At 40.1% G+C, this 21,572-nt stretch overlaps 1 protein-coding gene across 6 annotated transcripts in view; it reads left to right on the top strand.

Annotated features, from left to right (window-relative positions):
- The window catches only part of PTPRT (protein tyrosine phosphatase receptor type T), a 1,509,925-nt gene that overhangs the window by 1,402,707 nt on the left and 85,646 nt on the right, over positions 1 to 21,572 (top strand). For all 6 annotated transcript variants that reach the window (XM_029612345.1, XM_029612346.1, XM_029612344.1 and 3 more), the window contains one exon: positions 12,896 to 13,083. In XM_029612345.1, coding sequence (XP_029468205.1) covers positions 12,896 to 13,083 — 188 coding nt within the window. The remainder of the gene's footprint in view (positions 1 to 12,895; positions 13,084 to 21,572) is intronic.

Below are 21,572 nucleotides of genomic sequence, written 5' to 3'. Positions count from 1 at the left end.
TTTCCAAAATATACAACAATAATACAACAATTCAGGAGCACTGGGTTGCTCTGACCAGTACCCATGACATATCATTATATAGATATCTTGGAATGCACCAATGAGGACTCATGTCCATTGGACAGAACCCAGCAAGGTCTACCTGTACCGGTGCATAATCTGAAATAATAAGCAGACTCATTTTTACATCTAAGATTTTTTAAAAAGTTTGTAGGGATATGAATCATTTTTCTGACGAATTAAAATATTGTATGATATTTCCTAATTCGTCAAAAATTCGTGAAAAATGAGAAACAATTGCATTTCCCCTGAATTTTCGTCAAAAATCATTTTTTCGGCTTAGTGCACATTAACAGGAGTTAGCAAACTCCTGTTAGCACACACTAACAAAAATAGCAAAAAGTAACAAAAATTAACAGTTTTTGTTATTGCGCGCACTAACTTCCCATTAGTGTGCGCAAACTCTTGTTAGCGCGCACTAACAAAAAAATGTTAATTTTGTTACTTTTTGTTATTTTTTTGCTATTTTTGTTAGTGCACGCTTATAGGAGTTAGCGCGCACTAAGCCGAAAAAATGATTTTTACTAAAAAAAAATGCCGATCCGCGGGAAACTGAGATTTTCCCGTGGCCACACGAACCTGATAGCAGAAACGATGGGGCACCCGATTCACATCCATAGTTTCTTGATCTGTAAGAAGATAATCTATTCTGGATTGAGTATTATGGGCTTGGGAGATATGCAACAGTATATTCCCCAATGGTCAAAAGTGTTACATTTCACAGATAATTCTATCCAATTTTGACTATATACGTCTTCAATGAATCACATCTCTTACTGCTCTTTTGCTAAATAGTAAATACCCAAAGTCCCAGCATTTCAATATGACACATGTTCCACACTTCATTTTTCCAGCGTGTTCACCATACAACTTCCATTTTCTCCATTCTGCCCCATTTTATCCTTTGGGCAGCCCTCTGCATCTGCCAGCTTGCCTTGAAAAAAGGCCTGTGCTTCTGTCACTTATTCAACACATGGCTCACATTGTTGTAGGTCACCTTCAACTTAGTTGGAAATTGAAGTACAAAGTGGATTTGATTTTGGACCAACTGAACACATTGCTGCAAAAGCTTTCCTATGCATGGATACTGCCACTGAGTAATCAGAGAAAATCAGTATGCGCTGCCCTGCATATCCCACAGAGCAGGCCTGCCGATATAGAGCTCACGACTCCATTGGAGGAAGTGGGACACAATGGGGGCGGGGAAGGCAAGGCAGGGTGGGTTCGGGGGGGGGGCGGGGAGTGGGGCTTGGCCTGGCGGGCGTTCCCCTGGTTGAAAAGGGGATGCGCGGCTTGAGCGGCCCCCTTTTTGCCCAGGCAACGCCGGCACAGTTTCTTTGTGCCCCTCCCACTATATTTAGCTCGAGGGAGGCTATACTTGTTGCAGCCCCTGGTGTTGCACAGTGACCAGACTAGTCACACCTCCGCATATAGGTTAAGTAGGGGACGGCCCTGGAGCCAGTGGCCCCAGAGAACTGAAGCAGGCAGCCTTTACTGGGGCCAGCGGCCCAACAGGTCCCACACAGATCCTCGATGCTTTGACGGCCAAGAGGGTGAGGGAGCACTGAGGCACTTTGACCAAACGACTCTGACTTTTACGGTCGGGTCCCAGGCATATGACGCTGTGGCTTCGACGGCCAGGTGTCAGTGGTAGCTGCCCGGCTACTACGGCTGGGGGGCGGTGCACAAGCCTCAGAAAAATTAGGAGCTTAGCACTTCCTTGCAAGGGGTAGCGCTGGTCATCAAGAGCTAATTCAGTAGTTAAGTTAATGAAGTTATACAAGTTGTATTATTATGCTATTAAGGCTTGTTGCTGTATTGCATTTTGCTGTTACTGTATTTATAAGGGCTGCGGCCATTATTTAATCATCAAATAAAACTTATCGAACGTTAAGCTACGTAAGCCTTTGTAATCGGGGAGGGGGAGGGGCGTGGGAAGAGGGTTGACGTAGCCTTTTCAACTGCCCACATTATGCAGCAGAAATTTTTCTTGGTGACTAAAATTCACAGGCCGTGGACTGCCTTGGTTGCTGACTCTTACTCCCAACCAATGAGCCTGTTCTATTTGAATGGTTTCCAGCCGCATCGCAAATTTAGATATCGTCATCAGCCTGATTCCAGAGTACTTCGCAAGTCCCACTCACTCACACTTTCTGGCAACCAAATAAATCTCAAATTACTCCACTGAGAGCAGTTTTCAAGGTCTTCCAGCTTTGCTTCTGCCTTCACCACCTCTGCCTGAGCTGCTTTCATTGCCTGCTCATCCACCCCAAATAGATGTGCCTCCACCTCGGTGATGCACTTAGTGGTACCTGTAAGTAATGCATGCAGTTTGTCAAAGTGCATATGTATTTTATTGAGCTTTCCATCCATCGCTGATATAATCACTGTAGCAATAGCCCTGGAATCCCCGACAACATTCTGTGGTGACAGGGGATTATTGGCACTATCCACCATTTTATGTGATGCCTGCTTACCCTTGTCTTTTTGGGTCACTTTGGTTGCCATCAACAGCTCAGATTGCCCTACCGATAACCGCTGTGGTAATTCGCCAATCTTTTCCCTACCAGCATTCTGTTTGCAGCTGTTTAGGAGCAGAATACGGGGAGTGGGGCCCCGGAACATCAAGGAAACTCTTTCTCGCACTCAGTCCACATCATGTGACCTTCCTCCAAAATTATTTTTCACTCATTGCACAGCTAAGCTCTGTAATTCATTGCCAGAGGATGTGGTTAAGACAGTTAGTGTATCTTGGTTTAAAAAAAAGATTTGAATAAGTTGTTGGAGAAGAAATCCATAAACTGCTATTAATCAAGTTGACTTAGGGGCGGATTTTAAAAGGCCTGCGTGCGTAAATCCTGGGGTTTACATGCATGGCTGGGCCTTGCGCGCGCTGTGCAAATTTTCAAAGGGGCCCGGCCACGCGTGTAAACCCCAGAACGTGTACAAGTTGTGGTCCTCTTCAAAAAGGCAAGCCGGGCCCGGACATCGCCATTGTATGCTGTCCTGATAACTAGCACAACTTACTTCAGTTCTGGGCGTGAAGTAAGTTGCAAAACAGAAAAATAGATCAGTGAGGTTTAGGGGGTGGGGAGAGTAGGGGACGAGGGAGGGAGTTTAGGTATGGGGGTAGGGAAGTTCCCTCCCAGTCTGCACCTTAATTGGAGCGGACTGGGAGGGAACTGGGGGAGGCCTGTTTGTGTCGCCGCACAGAAATTGCAAAGGTTGATCCCCTCCTTGCGTGCGCCGCCCGCACATGCACACGCGGAATGTAAAATCCAGCGCACATGTGTGTGCAGCCACCCAATTTTATAACATATATGCGCCAGCACACATGGACGCACTTGCACATGTTATAAAATCTACCCCTTTGGGAATAGCCATTGCTTATTTCTGGCATCAGTAGCATGGGATCTAGGTAATGTTTAGGTACTTTCCAGATACTTGTACCCTGGATTGGCCACTGTTGGAACAGGATGCTAGGCTTTATGGATCCTCATTCTGACCCAGCAACTTCTTATATTCTTATATTCTAAGTTAGTCATTATGGGGGTAATTTTGTAAGTACCTGAATTAGTGTAACGTTTTATCCATAGACTTTATACCAGCTTTCCCACCAAAACTACCCACACACATGTTTTACCCACATATATGCGTGCATAGCTTTTTTTTTTTAATTGGTAAAAATTACATGCATACTTTTGAAAATGTAAAACTAAGCATGCAAGTGCAAATCTCTCCTCGTTCTCGCCCCTGGGAATACCCCTGCTGACTGCGGGTAAATTAATGCACATACAGTCCATAAACACATAAGTTTAACTGGCATATCATGCAGGCAGTTATGCAAAAGCCATTTCCATTGATTAAGCACTGTTTACCAGCAAAAATGGCTTCAAAAATTACCCACTATGAGGGTGATACTCAAACTGCCCATATTCATGCAAAGTTTATGTGTACTTTGTACTCACAGCCTTTGCAGCAATTTTCATCAGGAATGCACACATGTACTTTCATGTTGACATGTATTGTGTGTACTAAGTACCTGCTTTTTGTGCAAGTAGAATTTTCCTAGAAAAGTACACGCATACATTTGAAAATATAATTTGTGTGCTTATTACTTTCCTCCCTCGACTTAAACGGCCTCAGGTACGCCTCCTAGCTCATTGTGGAATAACACATGTGCTTCTAGATCCATTGAGGGTGGGTGGGCAATTTTAGATAGCTTATTTAAAAGGGTAAAATGCTTTTAAATTGCTTTGAAAATTGCCTTCCCCGCAAAATTCAGACTTTAAAGCACATCTTCAGTTTAATCTCTTAACTGAGGCTATTATTGAACAACCAACTGCAGTTTCCTGTTGCATGTTATTTTATTGTGGATTCCACTTGAAAGAACTGCTCTTGATAAATGACTGAAATGAAAAACTTTTAAGGTAATTCAGTGATCAAGGTTCACAAGAATACAATAGGAATTATTTTATGTACCTCTACCCACAGTAATGGAAAAAAAAAGTTTTATTTTTCAACATCAATTTAAATTGCAGTAGAGTCTCGGTATGTCTTCAAATTATAGAGTAGGAGCCCCAGAATTGAAATCCCATGGCAGTGAGTGAATCATCCCTATTATTCCAAGTTTTCTAGTATAGGAAATTAATTAAAAACTGTATACATCTTCCTTAGAAACAAGCAGTACCTTTCTGCATTGTGCAGTGTTATAAAAGCACACATAAATATTAACCCTCAACCCACATTAAATAAACTTTTACTGTTTAATACTTGTTTTTGCATTATTTTAGAGATTCCCTTCTATTCCTTGGCTTCCTTCTTAGCAGGTGTGTTTTGGAACAACATCATCAATTACTGTACAGTGCACCCACTGGTTCTGATTGGATCATATTGATAATGATGTCATCAGTGAAGTCACATGTGATCCAATCAGATGCTATTCTGTGTGAGCTAGTTTGTGCCGCCATTTTGGCCATGATTGTTCTGTGGAGTCAAGGAGAATTGCTGGGAACAACTTGAAGAATTTTAATTATAATACTGTAAATCAGCATTTTTATTGAGGTTAGATGGCCATTGTTCCTTACTGTGTGGAATTTTAAAATATTGCATAGTGAATGTAGTTCATTTTTCTGTTAAATCTGATTCTACACTTCTTCCAGTATTTCAAAATCTCTTCATGGTTGCAGTTTGTCTCACCTGATATCTCCTGGACCCCGCAGGGCAGTCATGGCCAAAATGGCGGCACAAACTAGCTCACACAGAATAGCATCTGATTGGATCACAAGTGACATCACTGATAACATCATTATCAATATGATCCAATCAGAACCAGTGGGTGCACTGTACAGTAATTGATGATGTTGTTCCAAAACACATTTGCTAAGAAGGAAGCCAAGGAATAGAAGGGAATCTAAAATAATGCAAAAACAAATATTAAACAGTAATGGTGCCTATGGAGTATGTGTTCCTATTAACTCTATCACTACTGAATGGAATACTCCAAACTTTCTTAGCTAAGCATGAGTGTTGACGCGAGGAATGCCGGGTGACAGCAGCAGTCCCTGATTTGAAGTGCATAAGTTTTGGCTTCCATTCTGCAAAAGGATGAAAAATAGTTTTTGGCAGCCCTACTATAACAGCTGTTCCCACACCCCTACAACTCAGCTGCTTTAGCAAAAAGTCCACCTTTTTTACCTACTTTTCTGCCATATCCATCTTGACTAACTTCATTTTATTCTAAAGCAAAATTTTAAAGGTCATATTGGTAGTAGATAGTGTTTGAGCTAGAGGAAGTGGATTGAAAAAAAACACCAGAGTCCTGATCTATCGTTTCTACTAATCAAACTGGTAAAACTTGCAATCTGAGAGTTAAATAATATTGAAAGTAAGAACCAGGTAAGGCAAGGAAATGATTAATTATCCCTACAGGGTTCAGATGATTTGAGTTCTGGTTTATGTGCCTTGTTGTGTTAGCAAATCGGATCGGCCATTAGTTTTAAAGCTCCCCACGTAATAACAGGATCGTAACGTGTTTTAATTGAGGCTGATAAAAATGTAACATTAAGGTTCCAGGGAGAAGCGAGTTGTGAAATTGGGTTTGCATGCAGCCTAATGACAGAAAAATTAAGTGTCTTCTGTTATCTTGAAAGTGGCCCACAATAAAAGCGTGTCTCCTTCGTATTACAGAAGGTTAATAGGGAGTAGGTGGGGGAAGAAACAAAGCAGAATTAATAGGCCTTGAATTCCCATCTTGAGACATTGCATGGTGTCATTATTCTTATTAGTATTAGCAGATTTGTTATTGCTGCAAACAAATGCTGCTTTTATTTTCTCATTAATTATTGGCTTGTATATATGTTTGTGCTGCTCTTTTTGCTAACTGTCAAGCCTGTATTTCTTCATTCAGCAGTTCCCAAGCTTGTTCTCTCCAAGTTTAACCCACCTTGCCTTTCTAAGAACAATTCTGAATGTCCTCCTGATGGAACTTCTGTGTTGAGGAAGAGAGCAGATTTTTGGTCTGTGATTTTGTCCCTCCCACAATAAATACTTGACCGGACTTTCCTCCTGCACTAAATGTTTTTCCCAGTGCTCAAGTTAGGGTTTTTTGCATCAATCTTACTTCCCCTTATTTGTGCCCATCCCATTTCTAGGGAAGGCTTAGACTATATAATAAGGGGTTGGGCATGCTCAAAGCAAGTCGAGTTGAGTTGGGAGTCTATTAAAGGAGTCTGGTGGGCCTCAAGATTTGACGTGAAGGATTTTTGAGGAGTAAGAAAAGAAGGGTGTGGTTTTCCTGATCAGTACCTTGCTAGGAGGACTACTTCCCCCTCTCTAGAAAGACTGGATTTGCTCTGGGGGTGTTTTGCTTGCGACCAGTTAGCAGCAGGACAAAGACATCAGGAGGTGAAGATTATTGATCCAGACATTTTTGTTTGCTCAGCTGTAAGACCAATACCCCCTTGCTGTAGGAGTTGGAAGTTTATCTGCTTTGTCCCACTACCAGTAATCATTGGATATAGGCTGCTGGTTTTGTAACAAGTTTTTGAAGACGTTTTGGAGTCATCTAGTTTTTGGAACAAATGGACTTTTCCATTCCTCCCTCTATGTATGCTGGTTATTGAGAAGAATTTTCCCATCCTTCACAGGGAAGGGATATCGGACACTGGTTCAGTTAGAGGAAGAAGAGTTATCAGAGGACACCCCATGGATAAAGAGACCACTGCTTTCGTAATCATGATTTTTATTTTGCTGTTTATGATTTTTACAATCCTAGCTTGGATCTTGATTTTTAAATTAAAGTTTTTCAGTTGAACACCATCATTTGACTCCATGGTTTATTCAAGAGTGCCTCTCATCCAAAAAGATTCATCTACTAAGCAATGAGAAAGGACTGGGGTGAGAATTATGAAGAAAGACTGAGATTTCCACCAATATGCCAGAGGCCCAGGAGATAGTAGCTCCCCCTCTGCCAGATGAACCCTAGCAGTCCCAGAGGCTATTTTGAATCATGTGTGATATAAAGAGGTTCAGGACAGTAAAGAGAAGCTCTGAGAACGGTGAGACCCCCTTCATTCAGTCCACCCTACGAAAGGGGGGGGGGGGGGATTACAATTATAAATGTGCCTTTAGAGGGGAAAAATAATACATGCTAAAGATTTTACTGTGGCCAGCAATAATGGATGTGCAGATTTCTTTAAGATGAGCGCCAGACAATTCAACAAGCCTAAAGCAAAAAAAAAAACAAAAAACATTTGCAGCAGAATATGAGGCTGATCTGTGGAAGTCAAGATGTGAAGCAGATGGGTTTCCTCAGACTGATGGGTCCACTTTGAATATCCCTGAGCTCCCTGGTTTGAAAACCAGGCTCAAATTCACCTATTTTGTGTTAGACTGTGCACATCTCTCCTAGCAAGCAAGCATATCATTTCAGTTGTGTTCTTAGTATAGTGTTTTTGGTTAGAACATTTTCACTATTATTGCTACTGTCCTGCTGGAAAGAACATTTTTGTCCAGTCCTCAGAGGATAAGAGAAACTGTATTACTCAGAGCTTTTATCCAGTCATTTGGTCTCATCATTATAGTGACTCACTCCAGATATTACAATAAGCAGCAGATAATAGTGTCTTCTCTAACTTATTGATTTTATTTTATTTGACTGCCTATCCTGTATAAGCTCTAGGCAAGTTTACAAAACATATCAAATATAAAATATTTATAAAAATATAAAACAGAACAAACTATATTAAAAATCATATCCCTTGGGCCAAGCCACTTTCTGGCTAGCTAAAGGGGGTAATTTTCAAAGGAATTTCTGCAAGCAAATGGGTGTTTACCCATGGAAAAACCTCCATTTAAGAATTGCCCCAGGGACCCCCAGGGACCCCAGCAGAATATGTGTGCTATCATTTTGCTGATAGCACACATATTCTTCACCATAAGAAAAATAGGTGGTACTGGGGGGACAGGGGCAGGGTGAGCCAACAGAAGTATGCAAGGGAAGTTTCTTTTAAAAATCTGCAACTTGCAGCTAGCTGCTGCTGAAAATTGCTCTCATAATGCAGCAAATCAACTTACAGTAAGATAAGGTTTCCCAAACTTGCCCTGGCAACCCCACAGTTAGTCTGGTTTTCAGGACGAGAATATGCATGAGATATATGAGCACATATTGGTTTTCTGATGTATGGCGATCAATCTTATGCACATTCATTGTGAGCATTCTGAAAACCCTGATTGGCCGTGGGTTCCCCAGGACAGGTTTGGGAAGCCATTACAGTAAGAGATTAAGTGATGTATCACCAAGTCTATAAATGCAATCTTACTTTTCTGCTATGAGAAACAGGACTACAGAAAGCAAAATGTAATAGGATGGGACTAATAATGGGGGGAAATAGAATTGAAGTAAGTGCCTTATCAGGCTTAAAACTATTGTCATTCTTCCTGTTTTCAAGCCAGTTTGATACTGCTCAGTGTTTTGACGTTGATAGATATCACCAGGAGGCCTTCCCCATTTACGCTGTTGGATACAGGATTGAAGATCAAAGACAGAATACCAAATGTTTTGCTTTTTTAACTTACGGCAGAGAAAAAAATTTGTAATATATTTCTGAGCTATAAAATGCATGAGTCTTATGTTCGTCTTATTTATAATACTTTTTGTGTTCTTTTCCATCAGTGTTTATCCACTGACTTACTCACATGATCTTTATCAAGGCAATTTCCAAATCACCCATCTGTGTGCAAAGTTCACTGGTACTCTGTACTTAGGTTGCAAAAGGAAAGTACACGCATACTTTCTTTTCAAAAATTAAACCCCTTGCCCACCCGAGGAATGCTTTCCCTCAATCCGGCTAAAAGTATACACTCTATGGCAGTCATTCCCAAACCCAGCCTGGGGGATCCCCGGTCAAACAGCTTTTCAAGATATCCGCATTGAATATGCATGAGATAGAGTTGCCTGTACTGCTTCCAATCTATGCATATCTATCTCATGCATATTCATTGCAGATATCCTGAAAATCCAACCGAATGGGGTCCGCTGCTCTATGACAACCCATATGAAATTTTAGCAGGACTGAGTGATGGCAGTTCTTAGATAATGAGTTTACCTGGTTAAATGACTGAAAATTCTCCTCTTTGTAGTGATGGTATATGTATTATCCCTTGCCAAAACATGACATCTACACTGTGGCATTTGCCTGGTAATGATATGAACTTGATGGGCATGAATTCAATAGAGAAGAACATCTATGAAACGCGTTTGGAATGAAGCAGAAGTGTACATTGTGGTTGTTACTACTCTATTTCAGATAAGAAAAAAGAATATCAGGGGTGTTGCCACATACAAAATATGGCAACAAAGGCCACTATACTTTTTATTTAGGTTCCCTTTTGTAGTTCATCTGACTTGTTTCTTGTTTGGGTGGACACTTGTTTAGACCTTAAACAGAACATTACTTGTGTAAGCAATACGGTGCAACTGGGTGTGCCACAAGACAAATGTTATCCATGCTGTCCAGTTGTGTGTGCATTTGTTTTGTGCCTCACTACAGCTGGAAAGTGTGGTAATTTCTGTTAGGAGGTATGGCTTTCTTTCCTCCCAGTTCCCCCTCTAATTGGTTCTGTAGAAGAGAAGTATTGCACATGGGTAAACCATATGGTAAATATCACTGATGGCACTGCCCCTATAAAAGGCCGGAATATTAAAATCAATAAAAAGACCCTTAGTTCAAAGAAAAGTTGAGAGCTCTGAGGTGGATCAATAGGAAGGGTGACAGACAATGGCGAAAGTGTCCATCTTCCCCTAACTGCATGAAATATAGGAAGCAAATTTGATAGCATAATAATAAAATAAGAGAGCTAGAAAAGGGTTATTATGCTGCCCAGCTCTCCATGTCTTTAAATAGGCCTTTTAATCTATTCCATATTGCCAAAACCTGAGGGCACCCCCAGTTTTTAACACTGGTTATTTTCCAGATTATGCCAATGATGAGGCAAAGGCTAAAGCTATGGTGAATAACTTCACCTCCAAAATTATGATAATAAAAAAAAATGATAATAATAAAATGTATAGTATCGCTATAGCTAATGGTAAAAACAGGGATTCTCAGTGCTGGTAATTCACCAACCATAGATCATTTCCATTCTATTACCTTAAAGGGCATCCAGGATTTCACTGCATCTGCTAAGCCAGTGCCACCTCTCCAGATGTAATCCCTGCAACCATATTCAAAGGAGCACCTCTGACATTGGCACCCTAACCAGCCAAAGTTATAAGTGGCTCCATGAAGGAAGGCGTTTTTCCTTCTAAACTTAAAAAAGCTATTATTTACCCAACCCTAAAAAAAGGTTTCATAGATTTCTTGCAATTTTCTGGACTACAATCCATTTCTCATTTATTGTGAAATTAATTGAGAGGATGGTCAAATGGCAACTTTCTGAATTCATAGCAGATAACATTCTGGTAGCTAATCAAAATGGATTCTGGCAAAGGCATTGTACAGAGACTGCACATCTAACAGTAATTAATGACCTGATGAGAAATCTGGATTTAGGGGAAAGACAATGTCCTGATCTCAACTCTCAGCGGCCTTTACAACTTGAAGAGTTTGGTGTTGGGGCAAAGTGCTCACCTGGTTCTCCTCATTGTTATGGCTACAAATTCAGCCGGGACACTGGAGAAGGAGGAGCCTCTCCAGGAACAGGTAGTGATCTCAGGGGTGTCACAAGGATCTATACTCTCCCCGGTTTTGTTTAATATCTATATGGCTCCCCTAAAAGCCTTGATTGAGTCTTGGGGTCTTTAATATATCATGTATGCCAAGAACATACAAATATACTATTCTTTAGATTCTAATCGGTCTGAATTTATAGCCAAAGTAAACCTTTTCTTACAGAAAATTGAGCACTGGTAGTTAAACAACAGACTGAAGTTAAATCATAATAAAACAGCTTTTGTTGCTAAAACAGCTACACTGGCAGGTTGATTGCCCCTATTTACAGATTGGATCCTATTTCATACCTTGAAGCCCTGAAATTAAAGTTCTTGGTGTATGGTTTGACCCTACAATATCTATGGAGAAATATATTAGTACAGTGGTGAAAGCTAGTCTCCTTCATTTTTGGAACATAAGATACCTGCACTATTATTGGAGAAAGACAACTTTCACCCTTTAGTGCAGTCATTTGTTACGATATGCATTGATTATTGTAATTCTTTACTTAATGGTCTTCCAAAATATCCTATAATTACAGTAATCCAAAATACCTCTGCCTGATTGCTAATATCAGTAGGCAGAGCCATATGCAACCAGTGCAGAAGGCCCTCCATTGAGTCCCTGTCACCTGTGTAATTTTCAATGTTCTTCACAACTGCGCACCATGCTATCTGACTAAGGTTATTTATTATCAGCCTAGTCAAGCTCTGCGCTCTACACAGCAAGCATTACTCTCCATCCCCAGAGTTAAATAAGTAGAATTAAAACAAAGGGCGTTTGCGTGTCCTGGCCCTACACTATGGGATGCAGTACTATTGTCCTTTAGACAGCTAGCTGTCTACTGTGCATTTCGGAAGCAATGTAAAACTTGGTTATTCTTTAAAGTATTTACATAATTTTATTCTCTGTTATGACTGTTTATGATTTTAGTATTTATGTCTTATTGTACACCACAGGTGTACAATAAGACATAAATTGAATAAAATAAATAAATATAAATTGAATAAAATAAATAAATATAATAATAGTGGGCCCATTCATAGTCATAAGAAACTTTAACTGGCTCTTCTGGTTGTTCAGGGAGAGAGAGAATAACCATGTCCAGATCTCTCTCCCAGTGCCTTGATAACAAAATTATATGAATTACCAGGGAAATAATACTGCTTTTTTTGATTGCTGGGAATAGAACAGAGCTATAATTTGAACTTTAAGCCATGCCCCTCTTCTAGCAGAAATATTTAATAATATTGCACAATTTAATTTTCAAAATGTTGCAATGATATCCAATGATTTATCAATACAGCTTTGTAGTTGTAATATTTTATTATATTCTATAATTTCATAGTTTTTCCTTCAGCCTCTTCTAATTTATGCCATATCTGTAGCTCTCTGTTACTTTGAGTTGTGGCATACAGTTGTTTAATCTTATGATAATAAACAAAACTATGACAACAATATGGAAATGCTACCACATTTGAACAATGATAGTAGGTGAAGATTAAGAGCTATTATATCTGTGCCAAGGATGGATGCAGTGGAGCATTGAGAAACTGAAAATACAACAAACAGACAGGGGATATGACCTCTCTTGCTTTAAATATTCTCCATTTTTCAAACAGACAGCAGCCACTTGGAACTGAACCAGCCAACGTTGACCATCCAAACTCATCCATACAGGAGCTGTGAGCCGGTGGAAATGTCCTATCCCAGGGGTCAGTTCCAGCCCGCGATCCGTGTGGCTGACCTGCTGCAGCACATCACTCAGATGAAGCGAGGGCAAGGCTATGACTTCAAGGAGGAGTACGAGGTGGGAGGCACTAAATCATCCTAAAGAAAGGGAGTGTTGGTGGTGCGGTTTTTGTACAGTTATGTTTGCCACAGTGCTTTGCTCCCCAGCACCCAACTCTTTGAAATTTGTATTTTTTTTCTAGTGAATTTACTGCTCGCAAATAATGCCAGATTGATTGCACAAATACAAGCGAAATCCTTCCAAACACAGAACAGACAGAATGGGTTTACTGTGTGCAAGTTTGCCAATGATATTCTGAATATACCCTCAAAGCTGCCCTAGGTGGACTGCACCTTGTGTTAAAACAAAGATTATAGCAAGTGAAGCGTTCATGGCCATTTAATCCAGGAGATTAAAAACTAGAATTCTCTTTTATCTATTGCATTTTACATTTACATTTATTGAGAATTTATGAATTACCTAACACTGAAAGGCCTAGGCGATGTATAAGATAACATTTATAAAATAGAGTAAAAACAGATAATAAATACATTAAATTAATACAATTAACTGAAAACAAAAATAAAAATATAAAAAAACCTTAAAATAATGAGACAGTAAATTATGCATCAAGGTAAATAGAAAAAAAGAAAAAAGTAGGCAAGGTTAAAAAGAAAAGTTTTAATTAATTTTCTAAAATTCTTGAGACAATCACACTGCTTGATCTCGATTGGAAAAGAATTCCAGAGAGTAGGTCCTGCAATTGAAAAAGCACATTCACGTGTAATGTGTAGTCACACTATTTTTGGAGATGGAATTTCCAAGAGACCACACTGTGAGGAGAGTAAGAGACATGAGGGTTGATAAAATTTCAGAATAGCATTCGCCCAATGACAGGAGTGATCATTAAGAAGTTTGAAAACTAACATACCTATTTTGTATTTGATGCACTCAGTCATCAATAGGGAGCTAATGCAAATCTATCAGTGTAGAGGTAATTGGTCTTCTTCTTATGATTTGGACTTTTGCTCTAATGGATGTGTACTGAGACTTCAAACATTTCAAATAAACCATTTAACTATTATTATGATTTTGGGATACTAGCAGCTAGGGATGTAATTGCCTGAGACAGACAGATTTTTTAATTAAACTTTGATTTTTTTAAAACTGGATCCTTTGTTTCTATACTCCAGTGAACTTGGAATAGTCTTGATACAACCAGGCTACCATAGCAAGTAATAAGATCCCTCTTCATACAACTTTTGCCTCATTGAAACATGTAAACCAATAGATTTCCAAATCTGGATTATTATTGCTTCTCTTTGTTTCTTTTATTTTCACATACATTTCTGCAAAGGAAAATACAAGCTACAACCTTGAGGTACTTTTTGATTCATCTTTATTAAGGATATGAAACATATTTGAGGTTGAACTTGTATTAGTGGTATTTTAAATCAGTTGATAAACCTTTAGAATCTTCTTGGGTTCATCAAATCGGGTGGCCAACTAATTGTAAAGAGATTGCAGCATCACTAATCTTTATACATTACACCACATATAGCTTCATTGTTTTAACATGCATAAAGAACAGAATTAAGTTACCTTAGTGTCAAGCTAATGAATGCAAATAAACTTAATCAATGTTCATTGTGGATACATAGGAAAACATACCGGTTCACAACCCTTAATGACTGGAGTCAGAGACTCCTGTGGTTGCTGCTGACATATCTGAAGAAGGGACCTATGTGATCTTGAAGGCTCATGTTCCTGATTACTTTTTTTGTCTCTCTCAGTTTAGCCAGATAATCTTCCCTGTGTCCCTCTTTTTGGGATCCTTTATATTTCTCGAACACTGTTCTTTTTAGTTTTATTTTATCAGCCACCTCCTTTGAGAACCAGATAGGTTTCCTATTTCTCTTGCTTTTGTTTACTTTTCTATCATAAAGATTAGTTGCTTTTGTGATTGCTCCTTTTAGTTTGGCCCACAGTTGTTCCCAGTCTTCAATTTCCATCTCCAGGAGTTTTCCCATTTCAGCAAAGTCCCTATTTTTGAAGTTCAAAACTCGGGTCTTCATGTGACTTCTCCGTATCCTATTTGCAATATCAAACCATACCGTTTGATGATCACTGGTGCTAAGGTGGACCCTGACCCAGACATTTGAGACACTATCCCCGTTTGTGAGCACTAAGTCAAGAATAGCTCCCTCCCTTGTGGGTTCCATTACCATTTGTTTGAACAGAACCCCTTGCAGGGCATCCACTATCTCTCTACTTCTGTTAGATTCCGCAGAAGGGATCTTCCAGTCTACATTCGGCAGATTAAAATCTCCAACAATCAACACATCACCCTTCCTTCCTACCTTTTGGATGTCTTCAACCAGCTCTCTGTCTAATTCTTCCATTTAAATCGGAGGCCTGTAAACCACTCCAGTAAAAATGGATGCACCATCCTCTTTTTTTAGGACAGCCCATAATGCTTCTTCTCTACCCCCTATTCCTTGCAGTTCAAATGCTTGGATATTATTGTTGATATAAAGAGAGCTACTCATCCTCCTTTTCTGTCCTCTCTGTCCTTCCTTAACAAATTATAGCCCAGTATGGCCGGATCCCAATCATGAGATTCTGTGAACCACGTCTCCATAACAGCAACAACATCCAAAGCCACCTCCACCATTAGGGCTTGCAGGTCTGGGATTTTATTGCCCAGACTACGAGCATTTGTGCTGATAGCTCTCCAGTTTCTCTCATTCTGTTTACTGCTTTTCTTGGACTTGTTTTTTACCTTATTCAACTGACGTTTGTTATCCCCTTCAACCTTTTCCTTTGTTTTTGTATTTTTTTTTTGTTTTTGTTGGGGGGTGATGCTCAACTGTCCTTCTGCCACCCCCATCGTTTAGTTTAAATGCCTTATGGCATTGGATTTGTGCATCATCTTTGACTCTGGTATCACATACAAATGCATTTGTTCTTTTCAAAACTACTGTTCTCCTTCTATGCCTGTAGGTATCACAAATTATAAGCTATTTAGCAACTTAGATAATTTTCTTCTTGCAAAACATCTCTAGGATCAGGGTCATCTTTCATCTCCTGCCATTTCCCTCCACTATTAGGGCTGGTGATGGTATTTTATTATTTAATATTTAAAGTTGTACTTTTTTTGTTTTTTTAATATATGATTATTTTGAGGTTAATAAAAATTCTGCTCACATAACCTGTTTAGAAGGACAATATTTATTATATCCAGAGGGAGCTGGTAGATTTGTGCAGAAGAGAACCTCTGCAAGATGAACCCCCTTTGTCTTAAAAAAAGAACAAAGCTATTTACTTTCTTGACTAAAATCTGCAGGAAATAAAATCCTTGGACAAAAAGTTCTATTTCAAAGCTATGCAAGCAAACCAATTTGTAAAGTTTTTGTATTTTTTGCCCTACTTTATACTGATACTTAAATTGGATCCTATATGTGCCAACCCTTCTTACTGTGAGGGAAAACAATCCATAAATCATCCAGTTATAAGCCCCTATACAAAATGAGGGCAATTTTCAAACTAGGCATTTTGGGGCAAAGTTCATTGGTGCTTTTTACTTGTGCACTTTGCCCCAGGTTTCAAAGCAAAAAGCATGCAAGTACGTTTGCTTGAAAACATTGCATGGGTACGCAGTATTGCGGGTACTTTTCCCATGTGAAATAACATGCAGAGTTGAAAATGCAATCTCTATGCGTTATTTTCCTCCCCTGACCTAAACACATTCCTGGGAATGCCTCCTCTAAAATACATGCATGGTGGGAGGGCAGTTTTCAGAGGGCTCATTTGCATGGGTAAAATGCTTTTTATCCATGGAAATGACTTTGAAAATTGTCTTCTACAGTTCTTCCTCAAGTTGACCTGTGATAAACTTCTTCATAAATAAAAGCCCATATCAAGTCATCATGAAAAACATCATGCTCAGCCACTTTGTCTTTAACATCCTCCAATCAAAAAGACAAAGCAATTAATTCACAGTTGTATCAGTAAAGGTAAGATAGATGCTTCGCCTTTTATTAATAGAAAGTAGATGGCAGACAAAGAATGCTTGGTCCATTGATTCCGGTCTACTGTAATGTCTCAAATCTTACTTTATCTGTGGACTTTGCCCTCCCTCCCTTTGATACTAAGATCCCTTCATGTCTATCCCATGCTTACTTGGATTTTGCCACTGTTTTGGCTCCTACTACCTCTGTTAGAAGTCAGTTCCAGGGGGTCCACCACCCTCGAAGTGAAAATTATTGAAATTCGTTTGAGCTCCCTCCTTCAACTTCATATGATAATTGCTTGTCTTAAGCATTTTATTCTTTGGAAAATGCTACACTCTGATACCTTATTGAACCTTGCTACAGTCTGAATGTTTGTATCATATCTCCTCTTTCCTTTCTTTCTTCTAGAATGGGCTAAGCAACTCTGGCCCTTGAGGGCCACCAACAGGTCTGGCTTTTAGGATATCTACAATGAATATACATGAGGGAGATTTGCATGCACTGCATCCAGTGTATGGAAATATATCTTATGCATATTCATTGTGGATATCCTGAAAACCAGACCTGTCTGTGGCACTCAAGGTCCAACGTTACTTACCCCTATTCTAGGCAGTACATCTCTAGCCCTTAAGATTTTCGATAGTGCAGGCTGTACAGCATTTTGGTAGCCCTTCTTTGATTTGATTCCATTTTATCTCCTTTTGTAGATCAGAAACAAAAAGCTAGAACCAAATCCAAATGATTTCACTTAAAAGCCTACAGCACTGATCACTACACCAAATCATGGGTTATGATAAGGGTCAAGCTTAGTGCAAAGATAGTGTTCTTATGCCAAGTGATGGGTCAAAAATGCTACTGCTATAGTGATGGCCCCTGCTAGCCATTAGCGCTGCCAAGAATATGCTTTAAAAGAGGCTCCTCTTCAAGAAGGGAGAGTCATCGTGTACTATTTTGAAAGCACATGTTAAGGGGAGAATAAAATCAAATATTTGCAGGGACAAATTCCTACTGAAAAACAACTGTGCCAGGAAGTTTTATAAAAAAAAAAAAACCACTGGCAGAAGTTCCACTGTACTTTTTCGATGAATCCTTTTTGTTTTTTCCTGTGGCATGTTTTCCCTTTCTGAAGTAGTATGAAATTAAATTGTTGGGCAAAAATATACAGCTTCAAAATTCAGCAAAATAACAGGTTTATTATAGCTCTCAATTCTGGGCTGATATGGGATTGTGAATAAGTTTAATGGCGTTGCCTACTACATTAGTGTAATGGCCCCTCCTGGTGCTTTAGCAGTAGTGCCCTGGGTAAAATCCATTTAGTTATAGCAGGGTGGGGTGGAGAATGTGGGGAGGTACCATTCCAATGCAGTCCATCTTTTTGAAGGAACTGTAATGGCCGTTCCCCTGTGAAGAAAGCAGCTGTCTACTGAGAGATGCGGGAAGTCCCTTATGGTTTGCTGAGAGTTTGGAGGTGTTAAGAGTGGTTTATGCATTTCATTTTCAGGCCCATCCTGCATGGGGATCCTGAGCAGGGTGAAGAGATGATTCCCTCCAGACCACTCACTGGCTGGTAGGGATTTCCCTCTGGTTGATTTTCAGGTTTTCTTGATAGGAGCCTAGCGAGACCCTGGATACCACAGGTTTTTAGGGTACAGGGGCTGCCCAGGTTAGGGAAGACGTGCCTCTCCACATCCTCAGTGAGGAAGGAGGTATGGTGGTAACTTCCTGCAAGGAGCAACTCCAGTGTTAAGATCCAGGAGGAAGATTTGTGATTGTCCCTTCTTTCCTGTATTGAAGTAGTGAGAGCTGTCTGTTCCAAGTGGATCCCTCCCATCTGGGATCCAGAGAGGGAGAGAGAGAGAGAGAAAGAAAAGCAGTGAAGTGAAGAAAGATCAAGTAGCTGTGAGTAAGGACAATTGAGAGCACTGAGGACAGCCATCAGGAGCCGTCACCCCGGGGAGAGAGATGTTTTGGACTCTCTCTGCAGAGACTGTGACTTTCTATTTTTTTCCAGTCTTGGAAGGGGTTTTTCCTGCCCAACAAAAGGATGACTTGCCCACTTAGAAACTCCACTTGACCGAACCTTGGAAGATGGATGTTTTCCTTGCCCTGGTATAGAAATTCATGCACAGATAAAGGACTGTAACAAATGAGAAATTCTGTGATGCTGAGGACTAAGTTTGTGCCATATTCCATCTGACTTTTGCAACAGTAAAGACTTTTATTTTGGACACTTACCCAGTGGCTCCTGTGTTTTATTTGGCACTCACAGCACACAATGAGAAGGAAAAATAGCCCTCTCCCAGGGATAAGAAAAATATGAGGCACCTCTAGCATTTCAGGCCTTGGAAGGGAAACCTTTCACCCCACCCAACAAAGAATTCAGACCCTAGGGGAAAGACATTTTATGTGTCAGCTAGCCAGAAGTGGTTCCAGCCCATCGGTGTGCAGACCACACCCAGGGATGGGATTACATTAGCATGGTATAAGACAAGTCATTAACATATGAAATGCATTGTAAACCTCTTGGACATATCATTTCTAATTAATGACCTGATTCAACTGAATTTTTCCCATAGGCCCTGAATGGGCAAAATTAAAAAAAAAAAAATCCTTCAGTAATTAACAGGAATACATTTGCAGCCTCCTTCTTTTTGTAGTGCAGCATTCTGATAGCCATATTGCTCCTAGAGATAATTGGATTCTTTGCAAGTTGTGATGTCTTTTATCGCATTATCAATGACGTATATGTGCTTTCGAGGCCACATCCTGTAAAGAGACCAGATTTTATTGCAGTGGGTCAGTAGTGAATGAATTGAGAGGACAAAATGCAGACAGTGAGCAGAAAGCCTACCAATGCCATTCGTGGCAATAGCATTCATTCACTACTTGAGGATTCCAGTCTCAAATATTCATGGCAGTTAAATGAGCCTCATTGCGAATCATTGGTCTGCTCTAAGATTATCAGGGTAAGCACTTCCTACTGTACATGCAAAAGGGTGATTGTGGTTGTTTACTGGAAGGAAATGAGAATTTAGGAGATGTTCTATCCATACTTTCACTATAACAGGGTTTCTGAATGAATACAGTTTGGTCTAGGTGGAGATGATTTTTCAACTCTGTTGTGATCAAGATGTTATAAAAGAGAGAAAAAATGAATACAAATTCAGCTAATGGAATAATTTTAGCAAATAGCAAATAACTTTTTTTTTAAAAGACCATGATTGAGTGGCTAATGACTCAATATTCTGTGGTCAATCTGGTGTAACTAGGTTCTAATGTAAAAATAATGCATCGTGGGTAATTTTTCGGTTTCCTCTTTGAAGCTTCATGAAAATGAGCCTGTAGACTCTTTTTATGATGATGAAGATTATATTTTTTATATCTTCTTTTCCCCGAGAGATTAGTTGCTATTAGGCATCATATCCTTTTAAAAGGAAATAGCCTTATGATCAAAGTCTTGCTCCAATTAGTTTGTTATTACCTTATCCTTGCAGGGTTCCAATTAGACATTACCTCTCCAGGCTTTGTCAATAATGAGTCATCAGGATAGTGCCTGATATTATGTCCTCATAGAGTCAAGATGGCAGAAAATGTTTTGCCTGAAACTCCAACTGCTGTAAATCAGAGAGAATTCAGGATCCATTATTCTCATTCTTGCACATGAAAAATCTCTCTATATTTTGTAATGATCTTAGGAAACATTTCCATCTTGGGACTTTGATGACATTTAAAAACACGCCAGCTTTACTCTGGTGGCTTTGGATGACATTGAATCCCTGCAAAATATTCTGATTATGTGCACACGTTATCAGGTTGCAGGATGTATGTACGCGCACCACAGTAGGACGATGAGGAAGCACATACATTGTGATCTCTGTAAGAGTGCAGCATCTTCACCAGGGCTGTCTGTTTATTGGCTGTGTGGCAGGGGGTATATGTGGATCGCTGATAGTCACATTCATAGAGGTTGGAATGGGATGGGCCACAAGGGACCATGGCCTGACCAAAATCTACCTCTTCCAGCAGAATGACTGTGGGCGATCCAGAACCAAGCAGGCAGGTGGGCAGCAGCTGTTTGGTGGCAGAAGGAGGCGAGCAGCAATTTGTCAGCAGCAATTTTACCTCGGTAGCTCTGGGCCCAATAACTGCTTTGAACCAAACATTACTCTGTTCAAAGCAACAGACAGGCCAGGCAGCAGAGTCCATAAACTGCTAATAATCAATAGGGAATAGCCACCGCGTGTTGTTGGCATTGGTAACATGGGGTCTATTTAATGTTTGGGTACATGCCAGGTACTTGTGACTTGGATTGGCCACTGTTGGAAACAGGATGCTGGGCTTGATGGGCCCTTGGTCTGACCCAGTATGGCATGTTCTTATGTTCCTATGTTATGTAAGGCACCACTACTTTCCTCCTGCTACTGCTGCTGCTGATCAGGGTGGGAAGGGGAATCATGAAGAGGGAGAGAATAGAGAGGGGGCTGGGAGGAGAATGAGAGAGAAGGAGGTGGGGAAAAAAGGAAGACCAGATTGGGGGGGGGGGGGGCAGGAGAA

This window comes from Rhinatrema bivittatum, chromosome 8, assembly GCF_901001135.1.
Source record: "Rhinatrema bivittatum chromosome 8, aRhiBiv1.1, whole genome shotgun sequence".
Classification (NCBI taxonomy): domain Eukaryota; kingdom Metazoa; phylum Chordata; class Amphibia; order Gymnophiona; family Rhinatrematidae; genus Rhinatrema; species Rhinatrema bivittatum.
Note: the sequence above shows the minus strand (reverse complement) of the source record. Positions and strands in the feature narration are given on the sequence as shown.